Source organism: Henckelia pumila, chromosome 2, assembly GCF_033568475.1.
Source record: "Henckelia pumila isolate YLH828 chromosome 2, ASM3356847v2, whole genome shotgun sequence".
NCBI classification, from domain to species: domain Eukaryota; kingdom Viridiplantae; phylum Streptophyta; class Magnoliopsida; order Lamiales; family Gesneriaceae; genus Henckelia; species Henckelia pumila.
Genome location: NC_133121.1, coordinates 114310434 through 114335323, shown reverse-complemented (window position 1 = coordinate 114335323; position 24890 = coordinate 114310434). Strand labels below are relative to the sequence as shown.

The 24890-nt window shown below is 36.2% G+C and overlaps 3 protein-coding genes across 6 annotated transcripts; 1 reads left to right on the top strand and 2 right to left on the bottom strand.

Moving 5' to 3' along the window:
- Positions 1-887: 887 nt before the first annotated feature.
- LOC140879627 (S-formylglutathione hydrolase) lies at positions 888-3988 on the bottom strand. Its single transcript, XM_073283423.1, has 7 exons — positions 3693-3988; positions 3459-3576; positions 3030-3077; positions 2336-2532; positions 2165-2263; positions 2000-2065; positions 888-1315 (listed from the first exon to the last, which is right to left on the bottom strand). Exons 1-7 carry the CDS (start codon positions 3843-3845, stop codon positions 1133-1135), a joined length of 864 nt encoding a protein of 287 aa, XP_073139524.1. The 5' UTR covers positions 3846-3988; the 3' UTR covers positions 888-1132.
- A 168-nt stretch (positions 3989-4156) lies between these two features.
- Positions 4157-7662, bottom strand: LOC140879625 (probable glycerol-3-phosphate dehydrogenase [NAD(+)] 1, cytosolic). 4 transcript variants are annotated; one of them, XM_073283420.1, is made up of 6 exons: positions 7539-7662; positions 5527-6184; positions 5223-5444; positions 4856-5103; positions 4638-4777; positions 4157-4562 (listed from the first exon to the last, which is right to left on the bottom strand). In XM_073283420.1, exons 2-6 carry the CDS (start codon positions 6182-6184, stop codon positions 4439-4441), a joined length of 1392 nt encoding a protein of 463 aa, XP_073139521.1. In that variant the 5' UTR covers positions 7539-7662; the 3' UTR covers positions 4157-4438. The 4 variants fall into 4 exon arrangements, with proteins under 4 accessions (XP_073139521.1, XP_073139518.1, XP_073139519.1 ...); XM_073283417.1 differs by lacking the exon at positions 7539-7662 and adding an exon at positions 6823-7084; XM_073283418.1 differs by lacking the exon at positions 7539-7662 and adding an exon at positions 6732-6844.
- On the top strand, positions 7578-9489 carry LOC140879626 (UDP-URONIC ACID TRANSPORTER 1-like). Its single transcript, XM_073283422.1, has 4 exons — positions 7578-8165; positions 8441-8544; positions 8709-8937; positions 9101-9489. Exons 1-4 carry the CDS (start codon positions 7704-7706, stop codon positions 9245-9247), a joined length of 942 nt encoding a protein of 313 aa, XP_073139523.1. The 5' UTR covers positions 7578-7703; the 3' UTR covers positions 9248-9489.
- Positions 9490-24890: the final 15401 nt, after the last annotated feature.

Sequence of the window (24890 nt, the reverse complement as noted above, 5' to 3'; positions counted from 1 at the left end):
TAACGACTTAATTTGATTTTAAACATCATTATTTTGTATTCAAATTTTTAACCAAATAGAAAAATATTAATTTATATATAGGGGATTTTACGCTATATAGGAATTTCACGAGGAGTTCAAAGCTATTATCTTATGTTTGTATACTCAATAACTCAAATATTATATATTAATACCACAAATGAAACAATTGATCCTCAAATATCAAATAATAGTATCATAATCCTGTTTTACATCAATTTTCATATGAGAAAAAACTGTTACATAAGTTTGACTTTTTAACATCATATATTAATACAACATATAAAAAATTGGTACTCAAATACAATACAATAATATCATATTTTCAATATTTTGTATCGATTATCATATGAGAAAGACATTGTGTCATTAACAACACATTTGTTATACATGTTTAAGTACTCAAAAATAAAATATCAACACCAAATATAAAACAATTGATACTCAAACGTCATATATTAATACTATATTTTTAATGTTTTGAACCTATTTTCATCTAAAAAATACGTGAAACCAAGAAATGGGTGAATATTTTTTGTGGCAAAGAAGACAAACACGTTTTTATATACACACATGCTTTTTTATACCAGAGACTAAATCCAAATTAAGTTTTGGGATTTAAATCCCAACCCGCCATTGGGTTGGGCCCGGAATTGACATCTTTAGAGAATATATTATAATTTATAGGTAAAGTAAACAACTAAACAAGACATCACTAATCATTATCCACGCCAAAATTAGTTAAGTGTTAGATACTAGTAAAGCATAAATACAGTCACATGTTTAGGAAATGTTTGAAATTGCTTCTGAGAAGTCTGATTCACAAAATTTGCAATCCCAAACAGCACCTTAGTTTTTTAAGATCCAAATTTTCAATGAAAAATACGATCCTTCCTAATGATTAACAAGATTCAGCATAAGGAGTCATGACGTGCTATTAGAAAAAGTAAAATCTCTCTGAATCGAAGAAGAGAGAGATTTAAATATTCTACAAAACTAGTGGAGATACAGTGCAATTTAACTTGATTTCAATCATCACACAGCAGGCAACAAGCACAAAACTGAAATTCAGTATTAAGCACAATCTCCTCAGGAGAAAATTGGCAACAAAATATTACAGGTTAAGGGCTTGGGCATGGTGGCGAATATGATCGTCTATAAAGGTGGCGATGAAAAAGTACGAGTGGTCATAACCAGGTTGCAGCCTCAGGAGAAGAGGAACGTTGGCCTTCCGACATGCCTCCTCAAACTTGTGCGGTTGAAGTTGATGATCATGCAAGAATTTGTCGTCTTCTCCCTAAAAGATGCAAAATCAAAATAGCTGACACATGAATGCTCTCCAGCGACTTTTAACCCAGTCCTTGATATGATACTTAGGTAGTGTTTGAGAGAACTTTTAGGAGGCACCTCCTAGATTTTTTCTTCACAAAATTTTAAAATTTTGTGAAATTTTGTTAAAAAAAAGCAGATAAGTGTTTTTCAGAAGCTCTCTCAAACACTACCTTAACCCACTACCAGTCACATATATGTTTCTTATATGTGAAATTGTGAACAGAGGCAAGTCATTACTGATGACAAATTGAATGCAAAAAATTGGCAATGAGCCAAGTTCCTTAAGTGCCGCAGCTTTCAAGTTGGACATAAATTGTCTGATTGTATTTTGTGTTTTAGTCTTTGAACATGATCTGAAGCTGCACTTGCTGGACATTTGCTTGTAAAATGTATTCATACTTACCTAGTTACTGACAGTATTAAATAAATTTCACGACATCATCTTAAAATATTTGAATCCCAAATTTTAATCAACAACAAAGCCAATTAGTTCTAGCAAAATCAAGGCATTAAGTGCGGATTTGTTCACTAAAACTCTTATCGAGGATTTTTCTTTTCCAAGAAAAGGCAAAGTGCATGCCCATCCAATCAATTTCACCAAACTTGCAATGGAGTTTAGCTACAGTCAAATCATGCTCTCAAGTCTTACCTGATCAATTATAATAGTTGCTGATACGTTGTTGAATTTTGATAGCAGATAAGTAGCATCATATTCCTGCAAATTGATAGTTCCACTTCATCTAAAATTTTAAAACTAAAAAGATTTGAAAAAATATACTTCTAAATAGTGTATGGTCACATTAAAAGATCACACCTCCCAGTTAGCTTTATTATCACCCAAGTAACCTGAGAAAGCTTTATGGCCCCAAGGACAACTCATAGGATTGACAATAGGTGCAAAAGCTGATACTGACTGAATCAAAGCAGAAGTAAACATCAACAAGAAAACCATTGAGATAAAATGCGAAACAATAATGTAACAAACCTTGTATTTGTCCAAATTTTTCAAGTAAATTGTCAGTGCACCATGCCCGCCCATTGAGTGACCAAATATAGATGCCCGAGATGTGTCCAGCTGTGGAAAGTTTTCAGTGAGAAGCGCAGGCAACTCCTTCACAACATAGTCATACATCTGCCAGTTTTTCCACTTGTCTTGAGTTGCATTGAGATAGAAACCAGCACCTGGTACAATGAAGAATAAAATATAGTTTCCAGCTCTGCGATATATAACACCACCAAAACTTCTCTCAAGCATTTTGAAGTTTGAACATTGACATCTATGCAACTAACTTTTCAATCACTTTCCAATTCTCCCATAGCTTGAATGTCCAAAATAAAAAGTTTGCTGAATCGATTTATTTGACCATCAGACAAATTGATAGCCAGTAATGCTTTTTTCATTCCATAGTAGACACCCTGATAGTTGTTCTAGAATGGATCTAAAAGGCAAACGATGTTCCGAATGTCAATGCAGTAATACTACACCTGAAGCTTGCCTCTCACGACCAATCTAAAATTATGCGAGTTCAAAGTGGTAGAAAGCAAAAGAATGTATCAGGTCATACAGTTATCCGCACACAACTTGAAATCTCAACTGATATTTACTTGGGACACTCTGCAGACAACCAAGACACCTAGTATATCTATATACCAATAGATCTAGATTGTAGAATGCATACCTACGCCAAAGTCCCAACTGTCGGACTCTCCTTCAACATTCAAGCCTCCTGAAATAACAGGTAGATGATCCACTCTTAGTACAATAAAGCTCAGAAGAACATGAATTGCAAAGGATGCCTCTCTTAGTATGCACAAAGAGAGAATATTGTTTTGAAAAATGAATTTCCACAACAAAAAAGGCTCAACCAAAGAAATCTCAATAAATATTTTTGATCAACGAAAAAAGACACCTTTCATTGCCAAACACCAATAACAGAAAATAGTAAAAGGGGTACCATTTCCGCACAGGAGCATCAACGCAAGAACAAGAGAATAAGGAAAAATAAAACACCGTTCCTTTTCTCTCTCTTTGTTTGTCCTTCCAGCAACACAATCGACAAAATGTATTTTGGGGAGAAAGGTTAAAAAGATCAGCCAAAATGACTTACTGGGAGAAGTATCTGGAACAATCAGAGCAAGACCTTCACTGGAGGCAACACGTTGAGCACCAGATTTGGATATGAAATTTTCATCCGTGCATGTGAGCCCAGAAAGCCAGTAAAGCACCTACAGAGAAAGACATAAGAGCAACCCAATTTGATAATCAAGAATCGGGATACGCGAATGCAAAAAAAAAAAAAAAAAGCAAAAATCAACGAGCAAACCCAAAAGCGGAAACGTACGGGGAATTTGGTGGAAAGGGATGGAGATGGAGGAAAGTAGACATGGAAATTCATAGAGCATCCCAATGTAGTGCTGTAGTGCTTGAATCGCTTGTTGTATCCGCCAAACATTTTAGTGCAGCCGATTTCAGTAGCCTTTTTGCTTCCCTCCATTGATGCGATGCAATGGATCTTCTGCCGGTGCTTCCAGAAATTTTTTTTTTTTTTTATCGCTCTTCTTCAACCATTAATGAATCTACTCCCGATATTTAAAATAAAAACCAATTATTCGAGATGGAATTATGGATGGATCGATAAGAATTTTACTTTTTGAGAGAGGGTGAAAAATAAATAAATAATTGACTCGTGAGTTATGTGCTGCTTTTTTTTTAAAATTGTATATAATACAATTAGTTATTTGTAAATTGTGATGTTATAATAAATTTAAAGATTTTTTTAATAAAAAAATGAATTTTAGTTCAAATGGATTCGAATTAGAATTATGTCAAAATTGTGGAATTAGTATGTTTACTTGTGGCGTGGAAGACATGCAATTTTGTTGCCTTTTTTAAAACCTTTGATAGGAAAGATGTAAAATTGGAAAGAATAACATTGAATTGCTCGGTTTCAAAATGGCAGTGATCCAAATCAAAGCTTGCTTTACGAGACAAAACAAAAGCCAAATCATCAAACATTGAATACCAAAAATGGACCAAGATTAAAGATCTGGTTCATTTCTCAGTGTCTGTAAATCATTAGTATTATGCTCAAAGCTGGCCCAGAAGTGAAGGCCTGTAGAAGGCATGGCTTTGTGCGATCTCAATGCGATCACGTGGATCGTTCAAGTGTTCATCTCTCAGAGCTTCAAGAATTGCTTGCACTCCTTGCTCCCTTTCACATGCCAACAAAATTATTCACACATCAACTTTATGCTTTCTTGATCATATCATGAACTAACAAAATTACCTTGTTATGAGAGCTCTATACAGAGTTTTTAAAATGGGGCAGAGCTCCACTGGGGCTACTGGCTTGTTCGCTTCAGGGTGCGGCACACTCAAACTTGGCTGACTTAGAAGTTCGTAAAACGCTTGGATAGCTGAAACTCCCTGGAAAATATTTTTAGAAATTTAAGTAAATATAATATAATGAATATGCATATGCATATCTAATAGTTTGAAACAGACCTGAATATTTCCTTTGCCACTGATGCTATCGCCCACGTCCAAGCTCAGCTGTCCCTTGGCTATCATATGTCCGTACCATGCATTGCGACCTTTTAATAAGGTGACGTATGTGTCTGCGAGCAAAGGACCTGCAAGCTTCTCAGGTTCTTCAGCCAACAAATGTGTTATGAATATCATTTCCGATGTGCAATGTGCAAAATATACAGATTTGCTGGTCGCACTTTCATTAGTTAGAGCTGCCACCATACCTGAGGAAAACCAAGTTAATATTTTGCAACTATCATAAGAATATACATGGAATCAGCTGAATACAAGCACGATTTATTTGAGATTCAAGAGTTAATGTTTAAATGGAGATGGAGATTACCAGCTCCAATGGCATAAACATTTTTAAGGCCTCCCATAACTTCATGCGTCACAAGATCACTATTATCCCATACAATGAATTGAGGCTGCCTTAAGAACTTTGCAAGAGGCAACCTCCATTTTTCAGCACCACATATACGAGCATTAGCATATTCCTTGTTGTAAATCTCCGAAGCAATATTTGGTCCACCGAGATACAAAATGTTTTCGATTGGGATTCCAGCTGCCAGATGATGCTGAATACTTAACTATAGCCAAATAACAATAATAAATACAGAAGAGAAGCATAACAAGTGAGATCTTACTGGCTTGATTGATCATTTGTGTAGGAGTAATTATGCGAGGAAAAGGGGCCAACTCAGCCTCTATACCCTTTGCCAAGGATAGTATCACTGGCGTGGTAATTCTCTCCTTCCAATATCTACTAATTTCATCAAAAACATGGCGAGTTTCTGTTGAAGGTAATCCATTAATTACTATATCGGCATCCCAAACAGCCTCTTGCAAGTTGGTCACGACCTTCATAGGACAAAGTGGAGTATCAATCATGTTAAGACAGAATCCATCCTTTAAAATCTCATCAGCATACAACGTCCGGTCGCCCAAACGAGCCTCAACATACTTCAGATACGCGCATCGCCTTATCAATCTCCTCAACACGTCTTCTCTTGAATTTATCACTTCAAACAATCGCTCAGCCGTTGCTTTATCGACAGCTCTTCCAGCCCTCCTCCATATCCTAATTTGTACTTTATCTCGAAATTGGCCATAGCTATCTTGAAGCAATGCTGCAAAAACACTTCCCCAAGCACCTGCCCCAACACCAACAATCTTCAAAAGATCGCCATCCACCTTGCCCAAGTATCTTCGGAGTTCATCAAGTTTTTCTTCCGGGACATTATGGTTTGGTGCAAGCCCGTTCACAAACGGCTTGTTGCTAGTGAAGCCGATGCTGCCAACCATCTTTTTCAAGAAACAATCAGAATCTAATAATCAATAAAACATTAATGCAGCAACTGAATGTGGAAAAATCAGCAGATATCACCAAAAAGAAAGAAATCAGAGCAGTCCCCGGAAACCGATTCTTGAATTCTGCTTAGTACTAGGAACAACCATATTTTGATTTTGCAATTTACCAAACTCTTTCATAAGACTCAAACTCCTGCATGTTTGCTATAATAATAATAGTTACCTCGGGCTGATACTTTTGTAAGTTTCGGAACCGACTCGTGATCTGTATCCAACTGAGTTTTCAAATTCTTCCCAACGAAAAGAAGAAGAAGAAGAAGGGACACTCATAGAATAAATTGAAAAATTACAGAACTTGGTAATTTCCGCCCGAGTTCGTTCATCTACCAAGAAGACACAAACCTTTACTTGTCGATCACATGAAAGAACTAGTCAAAATTCTAAAAACCCATCAAAGATTTTGCAAGCATAAGAGCCAGCATTAAGTACAATAGTAATCATCAATCAATAAAACGAGAGAAACCAAGAAAAATGCTTGAACCTGTGAAAACCGAGCAGTCGACAATGGTTTATAGTTTCCTAGTCAGAATATTTTTACATTTAAGCTTATATTTTGTGTTTTGAGTACTTACTTGGGGGTGGGTGCCATTGCCAATATCTAATCTAAAGTGCATTTAAAGTTTTTACCAACTCTTCCTCTCAAACTTTAACGGCCATTAATTAATTAATAATTAGGAGACAATTTCGTTCAAATTTCAAAATGCCCCCTCAACTTTTAGCCATTAAACATCGAGTATTTTAAACCCCAAACGTGATATATGAGTTTGAAGGGAATAATTTAGTTTGAGTTAAAAATGAGTTCATATGCGTAAAATTTTGATTTGATTTTGAGTTGTTTAGATTCTATGTATAGTGTTTTAGCATTATAATAGAATAGAATAGAACCACTTAATATAGTAGTAGAGAGAATACTAGTAAGGCATCGTTTTATTTATCGTATTACTAATATATGCATAACTCATTCAATCTCATCCCACGTTATTCTCATCATATTATTTATGTATATATTAACTATTTATTTTACATCAATCAAATCATTAATTATTTATCTCACATCAATCAAATAATTGAATTTAAATTACTATATTACCCCTTATAAATAATATAAATTTTATTTTATTTATTGTTAAAAGGACAAAATAGTCATTTAACATTTTTATATAAAATTTAATCAATCAAATCAAATATACTATAATCTATCAATCATATCCAATACTATTTTAACTATCATTTTTTATTTATTTTTTATTATATTATATTACTCAACTATATATTACTTATGTCATACCTCAAATCAAACGATGTAATATAGTATATTCCATTTCCATCCTCAATTCACTCCCATTCTTGAATCTTGAAACACAAAACAGTTGAGGGCCTTTCCAACCAACCAAATACTTTTTTTTTAATAATAAAAAGAAGCAAAGAAAGAAAGAAACAAAGAAAGAAAGAAATGTCATCATCATCATCGATTCAATCTCGAAAACAGGCCATTCTGGTGACCTCCCTCATACTCCTATGGTACTCGACCAACATTGGTGTCCTCCTTCTCAACAAGTTCCTGCTCTCAAGTTATGGATTTGCCTTTCCTGTTTTCCTCACAATGTGCCACATGTCCGCCTGTGCGGTACTCAGTTACATCTCTATCGTGTTTCTCAAAATTGTGCCGATGCAGAGGATCAAATCCAGGTCTCAGTTCTTGAGGATCTCCACTCTCAGCGTCGTTTTCTGTGGCTCTGTGGTGGGTGGCAACATTTCCTTGAAATATTTGCCAGTATCCTTTAATCAAGCTGTGGGTGCCACCACCCCCTTTTTTACTGCATTCTTCGCTTATATGATGACCCTTAAGCGGGAGGCATGGGTTACCTATGCTTGTCTTGTGCCTGTGGTTGCTGGGGTTGTCATTGCCAGTGGGGTATGCATGCTTTTCTCCTCTTTTTCTTGATTCTGCTGCACCATATTTGATCTTTTGAGATCAGATCTGGATGGGAGTTTCTGAACATAAATAAAATATTCATGCCAACAAAATTACCAACTTTCTACCGAGTGTGTCGCGTGGCTTGCAAATTTATCTGTCAAATTCTTTAAAACCTAAAGCAATTTTTGTTATTGTGGCACTTTGGTTTCTCTATCACCTCCTCTGCCTATTGCCACATGTGAACTAATGCTCATATAATTAATTGGTTGCAGGGCGAGCCAAGCTTTCATTTGTACGGATTTATCATGTGTATAGGTGCAACCGCAGCAAGGGCTTTCAAGTCTGTGCTACAGGGAGTTCTCCTCTCAAATGAAGGGTATGCTTAGCTGGCATGTCAAATCAAAATAAAGAAATACATAACCTTCAATTGTTATGCTTTTACATACATTTTCGTTATATATCTATATCCTCATCTAGCATACGACTTGAAGTACCTCATTTCTCTACGAAATCATCATTCCCCCCCTTGTGATGTTGCAGGGAAAAGTTGAACTCCATGAATTTGATGCTTTACATGTCCCCAATCGCGGTTGTAGTTTTGCTTCCAGCAGCCCTTGTGATGGAACCTGATGTATTGGAAGTCACAATTTCACTTGGAATCAAACACAAATTCATGTGGCTTCTTCTTTTACTTAATTCAACTATGGCTTATGGAGCCAACTTGTGCAATTTCTTGGTCACTAAGCATACAAGTGCATTAACACTCCAGGTTCTCTTTATCTGCTTGATATTGATTTAAGGCAGTGTAGCTTCTACATGCGGACATGACCCGCAAAATCTTAATTCCAATACCTCTGAAGAATTGAAATCATTAAATATTGAACGAAAAATTTGTTGATATATATGAATCACTATTTGTTATTCTCGATCAGGTATTAGGCAACGCAAAGGGTGCAGTAGCCGTTGTCATTTCCATACTTATTTTTCGCAACCCCGTAACATTTATTGGTATTGCTGGTTACACTATGACTGTGATGGGGGTGGTTGCCTATGGAGAAACCAAAAGGAGATGCAAATGATGATGTCGTCTATGTGGTTTAGATCTTGTGTTCTTCGTTTCACTCCATCTAATGTTAATATATACATACATGTGAACGACATGTATCTTTTGATGAGCGTTCATCGTTGATCAGCTGGTGTAACATAGTAAATGGGAATCAGTTTAGTTGTAGTCCTCTTACTTTAGTAATTGCATTCGGTATACATGTAATTCACATGCAATTATCTGGCGATTAAATGCTTAGAAGGAATTCAGAGTCTATTGATATTGTTCTAATCAAACATATCCTCGATCGCTTGCGATCATTCTTTCATTTGTCGTTTTAAATGTCTCAAATTGTATCAATCGTCCATTCAGATATCTGAATTACTGGTTATATATATATGATTGCTAGTCACGCCAACGAAACAAATTTTGCGAAAAAACAGACAATATAATAGGTGGAGGCAACACTTGTAAGGATTGGGAGCCTCGAATTAGAAAGTAACCAATATTTTGGTTTGTAATCAAGTGTAGGGTAAAACCAACATCCATTTCGTTCATAAAGATGGATATGCAAAGAGTTTAGACATTATGGGCAACAAGTAAATGTCACACGAGAGGCTCCTCATGCTTCAATCCTCGCCATCATCAATCATAAACAAGTACTAGAAAAACCAGCAGTCGAAGAAACTCACATTCACAACTCCAAAATTTCATTTTGTCATGCTCATGAATTGGACTCAATGAAGACCAAAGAGCTTTCAAATTCCAACCCAGGATACCCAACACTAGGAAAATCGAGAAGGATTTGAAGCAAGGTTTGCTAGCATTTGCACTTGAGATTGAGTTGAGAAGTTGAGCAGCTTTTTGATATGATTTATCATTGATGTCATTGCAGATTTGAAATACTTTCAGAAATGCTATTGAAAGGTATAAATGGCAGCTAATCCAGATGGGATAGAATGCTCGAAATAGCTATTGTTTTGAGTATTCCCTTGTTAATCACATACTTGGTTGATTATGTGTTTTATGTGATTAAATGATTTGATTGTTTTGCTTGCTTATTTAAGTACATGTTCAAGGTGTTTTATAGCATTTAATGCATAAAGACCATGTTGCATTCATCTTGAAATCCAGCCTGATAAGCACAGAGGGTTGAAAAGCCTAGAGTGCATATGACGTTTGGGGGATTGTAGTTGAGTGGCACGGAATGTAGACTTACTTCCAGAGCCAGAAAACTCACTATAGTTGCACCAAAGTCAGAGGAAATGAAGTATTTAACTTCACCTTGATTGGGTGAGTTGGTGTTTGTTGACGATTTTATTTCCTCGGGATCCCAAGAACTTATATCCTATTGGTATCAGCTTGATAGCCTCTTTTGTCATATGCATTGCATTCACGTTTATTATCTCGCGCATTATGTTGTTTATACTGGGATTTTATTTTCACCGGAGGTATCCGACTATTGCTTTGTTTTGTATGTGTGCATGGCAATAGGTGGGACAGGAGCTGGTCAGAAGCGACAGGGATAGCTCGAGAGAGAGTCTTAGCATGTGAGGACTCGGGTTTTAGCAGAACAACTTGTACTTTGAGTTGTTGAAACATGGTAGAATGATACAAGAACTTTGTATGATGTTGTCAAGTACTTGTTAGCCTTCATATTATGTTTGTAAAGAGCATATCTTTGATTGTGTAACTTGTCAAAGATTAGATATACATGTTGGGTTGTGTTTTGATGTTATCATCTTCTCTTATTCATGTATGGTGTTGTTAGAAGAGCTGAGGCATCCCAAACTTCTATTTGACAGCAAAAAGTCAGATTTTGAGCAGCCGGACAGAGCGCAGCTCGCTCGAGCGAGCCAAGGGGTCCTAGACCCGAGAGGCGCTCGCTCGAGCAAGAGGTGAGGCTCGCTCGAGCGAGCCACTTTGGTTCTTAAAAAAAAAAAATTTGTTGATATTTTTGCGACGTGCTTTTGCGTCGCCAAATGTTAGGTTTTGCGTCGCCAATTGTCCGGTTTTGCAGATTAACTATTTTTAGTTACTAATCGCCCTATAAGATTTGATTGGCAACCCGAGTCCCCACAACAGGTGGTATCAGAGCGTAAGTTTCTGGATTTAGATAGAAGTTGATGAGCGAGGTAGATTGAGTCTGTCTGATTGTTTGACATTACATGAGATTACATGTTGTATCTGATTATGTGCACTATTTGCTAGCATGCTTTATATTGCAATAATTATGTGATTGCATGATTATGTGCTTTTATTGCTACTGCATGCTATATATGCAATTGTATTCCAGATTATCCTCAGTCAGAACCTGAATTCTCATGAGAATGCATGAGAATTCTTATCAGAGAAGGATGGAATAAATTGCTGCATATGATATTGTTTATGCACTAATCTGCTTGACAATCAGATATGCCTCCTCGTAAAGCACCGGCCACTAGATATCCATTAGCGGTTCCTCAGGCTGAACCAGCACCAGTACCACCGCCAGTTGCTGAACTTCAGAATGCACAGGGTAGTACATTTTCTGATCCTATGGATCCTACTGCTACTCCAATGGAGAATTTGTTGAAGCGATTTCAGTCATTCAAACCGCCAAAATTGAAAGGAACAGAAAACTCAGTTGATTGTGAAAATTGGCTTGAAGATATAGAACAACTGTTTGAATCAATTGATTATACCGATGATCGTCGTATCCGATTGGCAATACATCAACTTCACGATGTTGCCAAAATTTGTTGGATTACAACAAAACGGGCATTAGAACAACGAGGTACGATTATCACCTGGACTGTCTTTAAAATTGAATTCTATTAACGTTTCTTTCCAGTCTCCTACAGGAAGGATAAGGTTGCTGAATTTGCCAATCTGAGGCAAGGCAACTTGAATATTGAGGAATATGTGGCCAAATTTTCAAGTCTTTTGAAGTTTGCTCCACATATAGCAGCGACTGATGAAGCAATAATGGCAGATCAGTTTATCAATGGCCTTAATCCAGATGTGTTTACTTTGGTGAATAGTGGACGACCCAATACTTTTGCTGACGCCTTGAATAAAGCTAAGGGAGCAGAAGCGGGGTTATTGCGACAAAGAAGAGCACCATTCATTCCTCAGTCAGCTCCACAGCCTGTATCAGCATCAGTTCCACAGAATCCGCCACAGTTTCAGCAACCATCTCCCAGATTTGAGGGAGGAAGCAGTGGCAGAAAGTATTTTAGATTCAGGCCGAAAGGTAAACAGTTCAAGAGGGCAGGCAGTAGTTCTTCCAGTTCTAGTGGACAGAGGCAATTTGGTACAGGGCAGAGAACTGGTGAGTCGGGAGTATTTTGTGGTAAGTGTGGGGGACGACATGCTATTGAACAGTGTAGAGGTGTGTTAGGAAATTGTAATATTTGTCGCCAACCAGGTCACTATGCCAAGGTATGTCCTCAACGAGCTATTGGTGTAAGTTCTTCTCGACCAACACCTCAAGCAGAAAGGCAAACAGTGCATTCATTCCAGCCTCAGCAACAGCCCCGAGCAGGAGGAAGCCAGACTGTGACTCAACCTCCTAGGCAACAGGCTCGAGTTTTTGCACTTACTGAGGAACAGGCTCAGGCAGCACCTGACGATGTCATAGCAGGTAACTGCTCTATTTATGGTTATCCTACCTATGTTTTGATAGATACAGGTGCATCACATACATTCATTTCTGACAAATTTGTTATGATGCATTTTTTATCGTCTGAGCCATTGCCTACTGTTGTCTCTATTTCATCACCTTTGGGTGAAGGTATTATCTCTGTTCGAATGATTCAAAATTGTTCTTTGCAATATGACGGAAATGTGATTGATATAGATTGTATAGTACTTGGATTATCAGATTTCGATTGTATTGTCGGTATAGACATGTTAACCAAGTACAGGGCGACTGTAGATTGTTTCCAGAAAGTGGTCAGATTTAGACCAGAAATGACATCAGAATGGAAATTCTACGGTAAGGGTTCTCGAGCCAAGATCCCTTTGATATCTGTGTTATCTATGACCCGTTTATTGCAGAGAGGTGCAGATGGATTTCTGATTTATGCAGTCGATGTATTGAAATCCAGTCCAGCAGTAATAGATATTCCAGTTGTGCATGAATTTGCTGATGTATTTCCTGATGAAATTCCTGGTTTACCTCCAGTCCGAGAGATAGATTTCAGCATTGATTTAATGCGATATCATCAACTGAGAGTACGAGAAGAAGATATTCCTAAAACTGCTTTCAGAACAAGGTATGAACATTATGAATTTATCGTCATGCCTTTTGGTTTAACCAATGCTCCTGCAGTATTTATGGGATTGATGAATCGGGTATTTCAGAAATACTTGGATGACTTTGTCATTATTTTTATTGATGATATCTTGATATATTTCAAGAATGTCCATGATCATGCTGAACATCTCAGAATCATTTTACAGACTTTGAGAAATAAGAAATTATATGCCAACTTATCGAAATGTGAATTTTGGTTGCAGAAAGTTGTGTTTCTTGGGCATATTATTTCAGGTGATGGGATTTCAGTGGATCCAAGCAAGGTAGAGGCTGTACTGAATTGGCCTAGACCTACATCAGTGCTAGAAATACGGAATTTTATGGGCTTGGCAGGTTATTATCGACGCTTTATCAGAGATTTTTCCAGCATTGCGAAGCCTATTACGCAATTGACTCAGAAAAATATGCCGTATGTCTGGACTGAAGCGTGTGAAACTAGTTTCTTGGAATTGAAAAAAAGGTTTACAAGTGCACCTGTATTGACAATTCCATCAGGTACGGGTGATTTTGTTGTATATTGTGATGCTTCTCACAGGGGTCTGGGTTGTGTGCTTATGCAATGAGGACATGTTATCGCTTATGCATCGAGACAGTTAAAGCCACATGAGACTCGGTATCCTATCCATGATTTGGAGCTTGCCGCTATTGTCTTTGCATTGAAGATATGGCGACATTATCTTTATGGTGAGAAGTTTGAAATCTTTTCTGATCGCAAAAGTTTGAAATATCTGTTTTCGCAATCAGAATTGAATATGAGACAGCGTAGATGGCTTGATTTATTGAAAGATTTCGATTGCGAGATCAAATATTATCCAGGGAAATCTAATGCAGATGCAGACGCCTTGAGTAGAAAGGTATGTTCCTTATACTTGTCTACAATAAGTGTATCTCAATTGGTGGAGGATTGTTGTATTTCTGGACTAGTATTTGAAACAGATATGCAACCTATCCGTGTTTGTGCTATAAAAGCTGAGCCAGAACTTTTGATATGAATCAAAGAAGCACAGAAAGAGGATCAGAATATTCAGAATTCAATTGCTATGGTCAGATCTGGACATCAATCTGAATATCAGGTCAATGCTGATGATGTGTTATATGTGAATAACAGACTTGTTGTTCCAGATATTTCAGATTTGCAACAGCAGATATTGGAAGAAGCTCACAGCAGTCGATTCAGTATTCATCCTGGTGGCAGAAAAATGTATAATGATCTGAAGATGCAGTATTGGTGGAAACATATGAAGTCATATGTGACTGAATTTGTATCCATATTTTTGAATTGCCAACAGGTAAAAGCTGAACGAAAGAAGCCAGGTGGTCTATTACAGAGTTTATCAGTTTCAGAATGGAAATAGGATCACATTTCCATGGATTTCGTTACACAGCTACCACGTTCATCCAGAGGGTGCGATGCCATTTGGGTGATTATTGATGGTTTGACGAAATCAGCATGTTTTATTCCGTACAGAATGGCGTACAGACATGATCAGATGACAGAAATCTACTTCAGAGAAGTGGTAAGATTACATGGTGTGCCTAAATCTATCGTTTCAGATCAAGACCCTAGATTTACATCACACTTTTGGCATAGCTTGCAACAAGCTCTTGGTACTCAATTGTATCTGAGTACATCTTATCATCCTCAAACAGACGGACAGTCAGAGCGGACTATCCAAACACTTGAGGATATGTTGAGAGCTGTAGTACTAGATTTTGGTACTAGTTGGCAAGATTCATTACCACTTGTAGAATTCTCTTATAATAATAGCTATTAGATGAGAATTTAGATGGCTCCTTTTGAAGCATTGTACGGGAAGAAATGCAGATCACCATTATATTGGGATGATATCTCAGAAGTTCCTGATGTTGGGCCTGATATGATCCGAGAAATGAATGAAAATGTGAAGCTTATTCAGAAAAGAATGAAAACAGCTCAGGACAGAAAAACAAAGTATGCGAATATCAGACGATGACCTTTATCTTTTGATCAGGGAGATAGAGTTTTCTTGAAGATTTCTCCGTTTAGAGGTACAGTCAGATTTGGCAAGAGAGGAAAATTATCTCCGCGTTTTATTGGTCCGTATGAGATTATCCAGAAGATAGGCGATCTTGCTTATCGACTCGCTCTTCCTCCATCTTTGTCTGGTATTCATGATGTATTTCATGTCTCTATGCTTCGGAAGTATCAGCCTGATCCTTCCCATATTCTTCAGCCTGATGAAGCTGAACTGGATGAGACTCTTAGTTATTTATAGCAGCCTATTCAGATTCTTGATCGTAAAGACAAACAGCTCAGAAACAAGATTATTCCGCTAGTCAAGGTTCAGTGGAGTCGACATGGCACAGAAGAAGCGACTTGGGAGACTGAGTCAGACATGAGACAGAGATTTTCAGAGTTGTTTCATTGATGTGAGTTCTTATTCTGTTTTCTATTATTTCATTATCTTATGTGTATACAGATTGTCTATACAGCTTGCTTATGATTTCAAGGACGAACTGATGTCTTAGTGGGGGAGAAATGTAAGGCCCGAGATTATTTAATTTTAATTCGAGAATATTAATTTGGGAATATTTAGAGTTTAGAATTAAATTCTAAAATTTTTAAATGAATAAGGATTGAAATTGAATTAAATCGCTTTTCCGGGGACTGAATTGCAAATAGCCAAAAGTTCAGGGACTAAACTGCAAATATGCTAATATTTATCTCTTATACACATGAATCATCAGATTAAAAGAAAGGAAAGGCAGAGAACACGGCTGAAGGGTTCCCAACGCCATTTTTATATTTTTCATTCCGCAAAATCTTCGATATCTTGCGATCCGGTTGTCAGAAATTTGAAAGAAATATATATCTGCGATCACCGCTCCGAGACCTTCGTTTAGCTTTATATAGAAGTTGCCGAACTGGAGATCTTCGATTCGAACCGAGAAGGATTTGAAGCAAGGTTTGCTAGCATTTGCACTTGAGATTGAGTTGAGAAATTGAGCAGCCTTTTGATATGATTTATCATTATCATTTCAGATTTGAAATACTTTCAGAAGTGCTATTGAAAAGTATAAATGGCAGCTAATCCAGATGGGATAGAACGCTCGAAATAGCTATTGTTTCGAGTATTCCCTTGTTAATCACATACTTGGTTGATTATGTGTTTTATGTGATTAAATGATTTGATTGTTTTGCTTGCTTATTTAAGTACATGTTCAAGGTGTTTTATAACATTTAATGCCTAAAGACCATGTTGCATTCATCTTGAACTCCAGCCTGATAAGCACAGAGGGTTGAAAAGCCTAGAGTGCATATGACATTTGGCGGATTGTAGTTGAGTGGCACGAAATATAGACTTACTTCTAGAGCCAGAAGACTCACTATAGTTGCACCAAAGTCAGAGGAAATAAAGTATTTAACTTCACCTTGATTGGGTAAGTTGGTGTTTGTTGACGATTTTATTTCCTCGGGATCCCAAGAACTTATATCCTATTGATATCAGCTTGATAGCCTCTTTTGTCATATGCATTGCATTCACATTTATTACCTCGCGCATTATGTTGTTTATACTGGGATTTTATTCTCACCGGAGGTATCCGGCTATTGCTTTGTTTTGTATGTGTGCATGGCAATAGGTGGGGCTTGAGCTGGTCAAAAGCGATAGGGATAGCTCGAGAGAGAGTCTTAGCATGTGAGGACTCGGGTTTTAGCAGAACAACTTGTACTTTGAGTTGTTAAAACATGGTAGAATGATACAAGAACTTTGTATGATGTTGTGAAGTACTTGTTAGCCTTCATATTATGTTTGTAAAGAGCATGTCTTTGATTGTGTAACTTGTCAAAGATTAGATCAACATGTTGGGTTGTGTTTTGATGTTATCATCTTCTCTTATTCATGTATGGTGTTGTTAGAAGAGCTGAGGCATCCCAAACTTCTATTTGACAGCAAAAAGTCATATTTTGAGCAGCAGGACAGAGCAAGGCTCGCTCGAGCGAGCCAAGGGGTCCTAGACCCGACAGGCGCTCGCTTGAGCGAGAGGTGAGGCTCGCTCGAGCGAGCAACTTTGGTTCTTAAAAAAAAAAAAAATTTTGTTGATCTTTTTGCGACGTGCTTTTGCGTCGCCAAATGTTAGGTTTTGCGTCGCCAATTGTCCGGTTTTGCAGATTAACTATTTTTAGTTACTAATCGCCCTATAAGATTTGATTAGCAACCCGGGTTCCCACAGATACAGCTAGCCGTGGGCTCACAACTCCTTGTGACTCGAAAAAACAATTTCCGACTTACCCATCGAATCATGGTAAGAGAGTCTAGCAACATCGCCCCATGATTCCCTAGGTATCACTGATAGTGCCTGCAAGAACCAGTAGGTTTTGGTTAGTTTACAGTACGGTCCCTTCATCCATATATCCCGATCGAATCAACAACCATTGGTACATCGAGAGTCGTTCGAGATTTGATAACTATGCAATGCATCTTGAAGATCAAATAGTGACATCGCATGTGCTACTAGGAAACCAAGTAACCTAAATCACATCGAGTACTCTGGCCAGAGATTTGTCACACTAATATCTCCTCAGATCGCATAGGATATCCACACTCGCAAGCGTGTGGTGAATCCTTGACAACAAAACATCGACTCCTATATGTGTCATAACTATACCCAATCCCGACACCTGATGACCCTCATAGAGTCGATAAACGAGTCAAAGTACAGTACTAGCATATAAAGTCTCAATGATGTTTCAAATAGTTAAGGACTAATGGTATACAACCAAAACCGCGGACTTATCCACTCAATTAATAATAATCACTTGAAAAGTCCGAATAGGGTAGTTCGATCATTCATCATATGAATATCCATTTGCATGCTTTGAACATCTCTATGTTTCATACCAATGAAACGTGGTACTTTGTAGTGACCCAACCCGGATCCACTACCTAATCAGAGTTATAGTAAAAGCGCACGCAATAAAAGCTTAAAGCGTAAAGAGCGGATAATTAAAATACAACAAATCCAATCGGCAGAATACAACCGGCGATAACACAAGTGTATAAGTACTGTTATACAACCAAATCGAAGGTTCAGGGTAAACAAATCCCTACCCTCTACAACCTCGCACTCTCCAAAGCTTAATCCTGCTGAGAGCCGCCTGTACCGTTCAACCTCAAACCTGCCCCGCCACAACGTACACAATACCCAAACACAGGGGCGTGAGCTAGAACGCTCAATACGAAGCAATGATATAAATACAAATATGCGCACACAGATGATTTAAAACTCAAGTGAAAACACTTGCTCAAGGCGCCGAGAATATACAGTACCGGCTAGAGAGCGACTCCGCGGGGTACTCGTATACTCCATATCAGGGCTGAGCCAACCCCATCCTGACCCGAATCCAAAACAGGATACAAGTCCCATATGGAAACTGTCATACCTAACACGAGTCCAAAATGAGATCATAGTTTCCTATGGAGACTGTCAATGACTCACATCTCTCCGGATTCAGTCACACGTAAAATCATATATGTGCTAAGATGGTAAAATATGATAAAACATGATAAAGCATATAGCACATACTCATGCAACATACATGCAAATATATCATGCCGGCTATCTCGGTCAGTACTTACGTACCTCTAACACTGCTGGACAACCTAGCTCCACTGGCCTATACTCCAAGCCTACTAGTCCAGTCTACTGCTACTACAATGCAAATATCCATGCATCAACAATAAAGCTCTAAAAGCCTTAACTAAGCTAAAGCATACTCCTAAATATTTTTAGGATGCAAAAGCTATACCTGCGTTCGTCGTTAGCCCTTTGCTGTCGATAGCCTCAAAACTAGACCACAGCTTCGCGACGATGCCTATATCAATAAGCCACTTCCGGATTTCCCGTAGGACGCCTAGATCTCCCTAGATCTGAGTTAGAAGGCTTAGGAATCGAGAGAGAAGAGAGGAAATTGGTGCGAGAAAATGAATTCTCGGACCCTCTATTTATAGACAGCGTTCGGGACCTCCGATCCCGGTTCGGAACGTCCGATCACAATCGGAACCTCCGATCGCACCTTTGGAGCTTCCGATCGCTCTATATTACATCAGCCATGACGTCACCTTGCTGACGTAAGCAATGATGTGTGCCCTGGTCCAGATCGGAGCTTCCGATCTCGCCGACGGAGCTTCCGATCTCGATCGGAGCTTCCGATCCACTTCGGATCCTCCAAAGTCTACTTCGAAGAGTCCGATCCTGCTGAACCAATTCAACTAATTCGAGTGCTCTGAATCCATTTCTGAAGTCCGTTATCCCAACAGGAACTTACTTAATCATGTTTTAATTAATCTAAACATGATCACGTGATTAATTACTCATTAATCACTAATTAGAAATGCGGGTTACTACATACTTGGCATCGCAAATGCTAGTCTCGATCTCAAGCGATCATTAACCTTATTTGCGGATGGCTCAATTGACTAGGAACTGTTTAGAATATACAGTGACTATAAGATGTGTTTCATGATAGTGATCTCTCTTTATTCACTATCTCATCTTACTTACACTATAGTATATTCAAGGTCTTTATCAAAACAACAATAGTATATCACAATATAACATTATGAAGAAAGATAAAGAAAATACCATTAATGAATGTAAATTATATTAAACAAAGATTGTTTATACATAGAGTCATAAAAGCCCTTAGCCACAAGTTGGCTAACCGGGCACCCACTCTTTCAAATTATTCGAGAATTCTACTGTAATTTGACTGAATCTGTGAAGGATCCGCGATATGTAAAGTATGGGAAGGTGTATGTGCGTGGAGAGATTTTTGCCTTCAGTCCTGCGTTGATAAATGGATTCCTCCATACTCTTACCTGTGATGATGCTGCACTACCTTCTATGGATGAGATGACCTCTGTCATTACAGGTGGTCAAGTCACTGTTTTTCCCTCACACCCTAAGAAGTTGCAGGCTGCCAAACTCACCTCCTTCTACTATGTTTTACACAAGACCGCTGTCAAGACATCGACTCCATCTGGGAATTCCACTGTTGTTACCAAGCATCAGGCTCCAGTCTTGTACGCCATTGGCACAGGAAGCAATTTCAACTATGGTCGACTTGTGTTTGACACAGTCATGGCCTTTGCAGACTGTGCATAACCAACATTGAAGATGCCTTATCCATCCCTCATCTATTCTATGTTGCTATCTCAAGAGATTGAGAATGATGATGATGAGGCTCTTATTGAACCAGGAGAACGGCTGAAGATAACACCTGCATTACTCAGAGGCAACAGAAAGTTAGACCTACCTTGGTCTGAATCAGGTGTTGCTGCAGGTGTTGTGGCAGGTGTTGCCAACACCCCCTCTGCCACTGAAATTTTTGTACCCCCCATTGCTGCACAGAACATTGATTCTAATTTTGTTCAAGCCCAATTGGTGCATGCTGAGCAGAAGATTGCACAGGGTAAGGTTGATCTAGCCTATTACGAAGGGTTAAAGGCTCACTATGAGTCTCTTTTAAGTGAAGATGGCCCTTCTGAACAAAAAGGGGGAGAAAGAACTGAAACAGAAGAAGCTGAATCCGAGAGCAATCAATTTTAATTTTAGTTTTAGTTTTCTTTTTGGTTTTGTTAGTTTAGTTTGATTTTTATTGGTTATTTGTTTAGTATTGTTTTTGTTCTCTGATCCTAATCAAAACTGTCTTTTTCTGGTGTTAACTCTGATATGATTTCTTGTTTATGTTTCTCCTTGCTCTTATGGTTTCTGATTTAAGGTGTCATAGCTAGATGTTGCCAACATCTTGCGACAACACCTCTGGATATACTTAGGGGGAGAATCTATTCAGGGGGAGTTTTGATTAAAGGGGAGTTTAGTTGATTTGTTTGTGAATTGAAGGTGTTTTGTCCAGAAAGGCAAAAAGGGGGAGATTGAAAGGAATATTTTATTCCTTAAAATCATCCTATTTTGAAAAAAATTTATTAAATATCTTTTGCCTTTCTTGGACATGAAGTAATTTTTTTTATGTGATTTATTTCCTATTTGCGATTTTGATAAGCTGATTAGAATATTTATCATATTATATCTAATTTTTATCTTTTTTTATTTGTGTAGATTTGATATGATCAAATAAAAGGAATCCTATCTCTACAAAGAAATATCTACAAGGAAGGATTCAAGTATATATTGGAAGAGAGAGACCGTGAGATTGTGACAGAGAGCTTCACATACACACGAGAGAACTGCAGATCTTCTGAAAACTTGTCTCGGTCGTGAATGCTTGAAGTCGTGAAGAACACTCGAAGATTGTTGATCGAACAATGTTATTGTCTCACGAGTTTTGACTTCAAGTTTTTCTCCTTACTTCGTTTTCGTTATTCTAGTTCATATATAATGTTTTAGGAAAACTTTTACTCTTTATTTTCTCACTTGTTTTGAGAAATTGAATTTTACAATAATAACTAGTTTTAGGGTTTGTAAAACTTTTTGAAAGTTTTCTAGTGAATTTTTGCCCTTAGGCGCTGCAAGAGTATTTTATACTCTTGTTTAAATCAATTGAGTCTATTTATATGGTTGCTTGTTTATTTTATTTACGTTTTAATTATATTTCGCTGCAAATTACTCAAGGTGTTATTGTAGGTGTTGTCAACACCTTGTGACAACACCTCAAACTGTTTATGTGCGACCCCTTTTCCCTTATAATATGTATTAATTGCATGAGCATTGTGTGGAAAAATGATCTCACAATTAAGGTAAAATTTGGGATATTCAATTTTATATTTCTATTATAAAATTATGAATAGTGGACAAAGTTTTTATATTATGTATTTACTATATTGCTCAAAAACTATGAATTATATGTATTAATTGCATTGGCATTGTGTGGAAAAATGATGTCACAATTAAGATCAAATTTGGGATATTCAATTTTTGGAGAATTATGTGTTGTGTATTCATTAAACTGATGCATTTATTTTTTGAATCATTGAATATAATATTTTAATTGATTTTCATCATATTCCTAAAATCATTTTAAAGAAAATATGAGAAGAAAATTATAGATATAAAATATTTCTATCGTCTATTTTTTTATATAAATCATAATCTGTGCATTTATATTTGACTTATTGAATACAATATTTTAATTTATTTTCATCATATTCTCAAAGTTATCAAAAGAAAACATGAGAAGAAAAGTACAGATATAAAATATTTCTACAATCTATTTTTTTATAAATCATTTAATTGGTGTATTTATTTTTTGACTCATTAAATATTATAAAATTTTAATTGATTTTCATCATATTCCTAAAATCATTCTAAGTAAAACACGAAAAGAATACTATACTTATACAATATTTCTACCATTTATTTTTTTAAAATTATTTTTGACTTTTCTAAGTGAATCATTATTATTTTAATTAGTTACTAGGTGACGTGCACACACAATGTACATGTGTTCAAGATAATAAATTAATTGATTTCCATCATATTCCTAAAATAATTTTAAAAAAAAAACGAGAAGAAAATTATTGTTATATAACATTTTAATTGATTTTCATCATATTCCTAAAATCATTCAAAAAAAAAAACACAAGAAGAAAATTATAGTTATACAATATTTCTACCATTTATTTTGTAAAATTTATTTTTAACTTTTCTAATTGAATTATTCTTATTTTAATTAGTTACTAGATGGCGTGCACACACAATGTACATGTGTTCAAGATAATAAATTAATTGATTTTCATCATATTCCTAAAATCATTCTAAAGAAAAAGAAGAAGAAAATTATAGTTATACAATATTTCTACCATTTAGTTTTTAAAAATTATTGTTGAATTTTCTAAGTGAACCATTCTTATTTTAAATAGATACTAGGTGACGTGAACACACAATGTACATGTGTTCAAGATAATAAATTAATATCATGTAGTAATGTAATAAAATTACAGTATAATTAATTATTTTTCACAATGCCGAAATCTTTCCTGTCTTGTCGATTAGAATATTTGTTACATTTCTAAAAATAAAAAATTAAATTAAATTGTTTCAAAAAATCCAAAAATAATTTAATTAAAGTATTGCATTTATTGTTTGAATCATTGAATACAATATTTTTAATTGATTTTCAATATATTCCTAAAGTCATTTTAAAAAAATATAAGAAGAAAATTATAGACATAAAATATTTCTATCATCTAATTTTTTTTATATAAATCATAATTTGTGCATTTATATTTTGACACAATTGTATACAACATTTTAATTTATTTTCATTATATTTTTAAATTTATCAAAAGAAAGCATAAGAATAAAATTATAAATATACAATATTTCTACCATCTAATTTTTTATAAATAATTTAATTGGTTTATTTATTTTTTGACTCATTGAATATTATAAAATTTTATTTGATTTTTATTATTCCTAAAGTCATACTAAAGAAATGTTTCCTAGGATGAGTTGTCATCAACATCGGTTTTAAGCAGAGGTAGTATCCTCTCTGGTGTTTCAACGACAATGTCAGGGCGTTCAATCTTGAGAATATCTTTTTATATCTTGATGTTAGTAAATAGAAATTTTGATATGACGTAAATATGCAGCGAAATCCTAAAATTCCTATGATATCGTCTAATAAAGACACAAAACCTATGTCAATGAAACTTTTGATCTCCAGAAAGAACCAAAAGTGAAAAAAAATATGTCAGTGATGCATTCCTGGTAAGTCATTTCCCCGTTAAGGAAAAGAAGAAGAGTAACAACTTGATCTTTAGAAGAAACAATATTTTGCAAAGTTGAAAGAACAAACACGGATGTTCTTCCTGGACCATATTTTTCTTGGTAGATGAGATTCATTCTCGAAATAGCTCAAGGAATGCAGCGACTTTTCTATCATATTGCCTTAAAATTGTAGAGTAATTAGCTAGAAAATTTATTTGACCTCATCCGTATCAATTATATCGAGTACTATTAAAATGCATGTGAGTATTGATGATTCCTAATTGAGTACGGAAAGAGCAAAATTGGGTACTAATTTCATTAAATTTTTATCTGTGTTTTTGGAAACTTCTCTATCAGATTCCTGTGTAAGTATTTATTATTTAGGGAAGTTAGATATCTCATTCCACCAAATCAATCTCTTAAGGTACATCACATTAACGAAGCACGTTGACAAAGCACTTTGCTTCATAAATCGAGTACTATTGAAACTGTATTGAGTACTTATGCATCTAATTCGAGTACTGATATTGTGAAATTGACTACTCTACATGCATGCAAGGCCTAATCCCGATGGTATACGGATCATCAAACTGTTTACTAGTATTTATGGTAGTCACTAATAAATATTTCATAATAGATTCCATTACATAACTAAATATTTTACAAT

Excerpts from the sequence above, each read along its gene's own strand:
- LOC140879627 (XM_073283423.1), bottom strand. The coding sequence starts at position 3,845 with ATGGAGGGAAGCAAAAAGGCTACTGAAATCGGCTGCACTAAAATGTTT. Across the intron at positions 3,078-3,458 it reads TGTTCCAGATACTTCTCCCA|GAGGCTTGAATGTTGAAGGA; the intron begins GTAAGTCATTTT and ends CTGTTATTTCAG. Across the intron at positions 2,066-2,164 it reads ATAATAAAGCTAACTGGGAG|GAATATGATGCTACTTATCT; the intron begins GTGTGATCTTTT and ends ATCAATTTGCAG.
- LOC140879625 (XM_073283417.1), bottom strand. The coding sequence starts at position 6,864 with ATGCACTTTAGATTAGATATTGGCAATGGCACCCACCCCCAA. Across the intron at positions 6,185-6,822 it reads GCAATGGCACCCACCCCCAA|ATGGTTGGCAGCATCGGCTT; the intron begins GTAAGTACTCAA and ends TTCTTGAAAAAG. Across the intron at positions 4,778-4,855 it reads GTGGCAAAGGAAATATTCAG|GGAGTTTCAGCTATCCAAGC; the intron begins GTCTGTTTCAAA and ends AATATTTTCCAG.
- LOC140879626 (XM_073283422.1), top strand. The coding sequence starts at position 7,704 with ATGTCATCATCATCATCGATTCAATCTCGAAAACAGGCCATTCTGGTG. Across the intron at positions 8,545-8,708 it reads GTTCTCCTCTCAAATGAAGG|GGAAAAGTTGAACTCCATGA; the intron begins GTATGCTTAGCT and ends GTGATGTTGCAG. Across the intron at positions 8,938-9,100 it reads CAAGTGCATTAACACTCCAG|GTATTAGGCAACGCAAAGGG; the intron begins GTTCTCTTTATC and ends ATTCTCGATCAG.